We start from the raw sequence: 3112 nt of genomic DNA on the forward strand, positions 1-3112 counted from the left end.
CGCTTTCAAACGACCCTCGGTATCCACATCACGGAACCCGGATGCCTGATCGGTATAACCGCCTGCGGATAGTACATTGATGTGCCCAATGCAGCGGTTAAAACCAGCCTTGAAGCCAGCATCACGCGCACGTCCCTTAACCAGGTCCAAACCTGATGAGGTCTCAGGGGCGTTCATGATAGCCTCGACAATCTGCAATAAAAAAATCATAAGTCTTGCAATACTAATCCACGCCAATATAAAGGCAAGGGATACTTACACGCGCGATGCCGTGAGTCCGCAACCACTCACGGTCAGCTTCCAGTTGGTTAAAAGAGGACACCAAGGCATCCTTGGTCTCAACAGCAGCGACAGCTCGCTTCTCCGCATCAGACACGCGGGCAGTAAGGTCCGTAACCGCAACCGCCCGGGACTGAACCTCAGCCTGTTACAAGAACAGCAAATGGTTCACCCGATAAATATTTTCAAAACAATAAAGGAAATATCAAAACAAAGGTAACGAAACATACCTGAAGGCTGGAAACAACCTTATCCAAACGAATGCGCTCCGCATTCACCTCTTCCAGAGCCTTGGAAGAACGGCTCTCCTTCTCCACGGCCTCCTCAAGGGCCTTTGAGGCACGAGCCCCGGCTGCTTTGGCCTCTTCAAGCGCCTTCAGGGCCTCATCCTTTGCCTACAGCGCTTTAGCTGCTGCGGCCTCAGCCGCAGTTTTTTCATTGCCCAAGGCAACATTTGCCGCCTTGGCTTTTGCTAGCTCCTGCCGAGTATGAAACAGAAGATTGTTCTGCTTAGCCCAAGATTCGTTCCACTTCTTGCGCTCGTTGGATGAAATTTCCTCCCAACGCTTACGCTCATCAGCAAGGAGTTTAGCAAGGGTACGCACCTGTTTCAGTTGCACCGTGGCAGCCCACTCAGAGGTCTGTTTCTGCTTCTCAAAAGCAGCTTTATCCTTCTCAAGCTGCTCCGCACCCGCACGAGCAGCCTCGACCAACTTCTCGGCTTCCGCCCGCATACGAGCAGCCTCCTCCTCGCGGCGGCCCAGCACCTTATAATCTTCCAAAATGGCATTAGCCACAATGGAAGACCCTACCAACATGGTCGAGAGCTGGTTTATACGCAGCTCCCGCGGTGCGGCACGAGCCCGATCAACTTCAAAGGGGGTCCCCAGACCACCCAAGATCTCCCTGCAGGCCGCAGGGTCGTTAGCAATATCATCCCCCTGTAATACAGTCCAGGGGGGTCGATGGTACAGCGTACTGTGATCCTGGGAGTAGGTGCGGTAGTAATACTCCAATTCAGACTCCCCAGGCTGAATTGGAGGCCCGTCATACCCCGCACCACCGGCCGACGAACTCGTACCCTTATCAACCGCAGACTTCTGCGGCCCAGCATCATGCTGCCGCGCTTCAGCGCCAGTCTTTTGCGGTTCAGCATCAGAATGTTGCTTCCCGGTAGCAGTGAACCGCAAACTCAAATCGTCTCCCTCATTGGGAGAGATCAGGTTGTTGGACGAGTCGACAGTATCAAATATCCGGGCCGCAGCATTCTCTGCGGTACCCTCCTTCTGCACGGTTGACTCGGGTACCACCTTGACGGGAGGTGTCGATGGCACCTCCGCTCCACCCGCATCCATGGCACGCGGAGGGGACTCCGGAGCATCAAAGATAGAAAAATCTTCATCTTGACGCTCTGCAAAAAAGTCAAAAAGCTATCAGAACTAGTTACACAACAGTTAAGACTAGATAGCCTACACTTACCAACGACAACCGCAGGTTTTTTCTGCGCCGGAGCAGACCTTTTGGTTACTAGCCTCCGACGTTTGGTTTCAACACCACCAGCAGCTTTCTGCTCTGGCCTCCTCTTCTCACCAATCACAGGGGGACCCGCAGCTGTCCCTCCCGCAGCCACCTCTTCTGCCTGCTTCTTCGCAGCACCAGAACGTGACTCCGCGGCTGTACTCAAACCCTCAAGGGTATCAGATACTATCACATAATCCTTGTGTCGACGAAAAGAGGAATGAGAGATACCTGCTGCCTGCGGCACCAGACGAGGCACAGTAGTGACCTCCTTTATCTTCTTTTGGCGAAAGCGCACGCCCTTCATAGTTTGCCTCTTAGGCACACCTTTCGCTTCAGGGTCCCCCAAGGCCCCAAGCTCACCTGCATGGAATCAATACGTCAATAACACAACATGATCAACACAAGTAGCAAGCTTCGATAGTATACCTTTGCCTACTGGCAACTCAACTGCCAGTGCAGCCGCAGTAGGCACCCGGAAGTTACTACGGATGATAGTGTTGTGATCCTGTTCACCATCCGCACAAACTACGGTCTCAACCGTACCCTCGAAATCCGGAGCAAACATCCTCCATGCGGGAGCATCTTCTGCTAGTAGACACAAAGGTCAGTAACACACGTAAGGATAAAGATCGTAAAGAAACAAAAAGTACGTACCACCGCTCTTTTCCCGCACCACGGGTTTCGAGTTCTTGCCCCTCCTCAACATCATACGCAACAGCCATAGTTGCGTATTGGTCAACTTCACAGACTCAATAGTCTGCAGTTGCGGGAACCATTGCACTGATTTCAAACTGGGCATCGCAATGGTCTCTGTTATGATCGTCTCGGTCACATTCCGAAACGTCATCTCCACAGCAAGGGCAGCAGACTTGATATAGAAGAACTTCTTCTTCCACATCGTCATCCCCTTAGGGGAGTCATCAGCTTTGGGGTACCGTCTCGTAGACGGAAAGAAAAGAACCCCATGGACACTGTCATCTGATAAAACCGTCGGAAATCTCCAACGGTAGGCTCTATGCCAAGAGCACGGAAGGTAAACTCAAAATTACGAATCCGAATCATCCCAAGCGGACTCACTTGAGAAATGTGGACCTTGTACCACTCCAAGATATCCACAACAAACACCGTCAACGGCAATCGGAGGTTACAATCTCCGAAGAAATCGGACCACATGGTCACATAACCGGCCGGAGCGTCGGCACCAGTATCACCCTCTGATGGGTACCGAGCCCCATATTCCGAGGGCATTTGGACCTCAAGCATAAGGCGATCAAAGCTTTTTCTGGTCCACTTCAACGCCGGTAATCCACCA

At 52.2% G+C, this 3112-nt stretch overlaps 1 protein-coding gene across 2 annotated transcripts; it reads right to left on the reverse strand.

The window, feature by feature from the left end:
* Positions 1-2165: 2165 nt before the first annotated feature.
* On the reverse strand, positions 2166-2729 carry LOC118479379. Of its 2 annotated transcripts, none has more exons than XM_035983801.1 (2): positions 2455-2729; positions 2166-2382 (listed from the first exon to the last, which is right to left on the reverse strand). In XM_035983801.1, exons 1-2 carry the CDS (start codon positions 2702-2704, stop codon positions 2171-2173), a joined length of 462 nt encoding a protein of 153 aa, XP_035839694.1. In that variant the 5' UTR covers positions 2705-2729; the 3' UTR covers positions 2166-2170. The 2 variants fall into 2 exon arrangements, with proteins under 2 accessions (XP_035839694.1, XP_021987026.2); XM_022131334.2 differs by having other exon boundaries at positions 2166-2385.
* Positions 2730-3112: the final 383 nt, after the last annotated feature.

This window comes from Helianthus annuus, chromosome 15 (assembly GCF_002127325.2).
Source record: "Helianthus annuus cultivar XRQ/B chromosome 15, HanXRQr2.0-SUNRISE, whole genome shotgun sequence".
Classification (NCBI taxonomy): domain Eukaryota; kingdom Viridiplantae; phylum Streptophyta; class Magnoliopsida; order Asterales; family Asteraceae; genus Helianthus; species Helianthus annuus.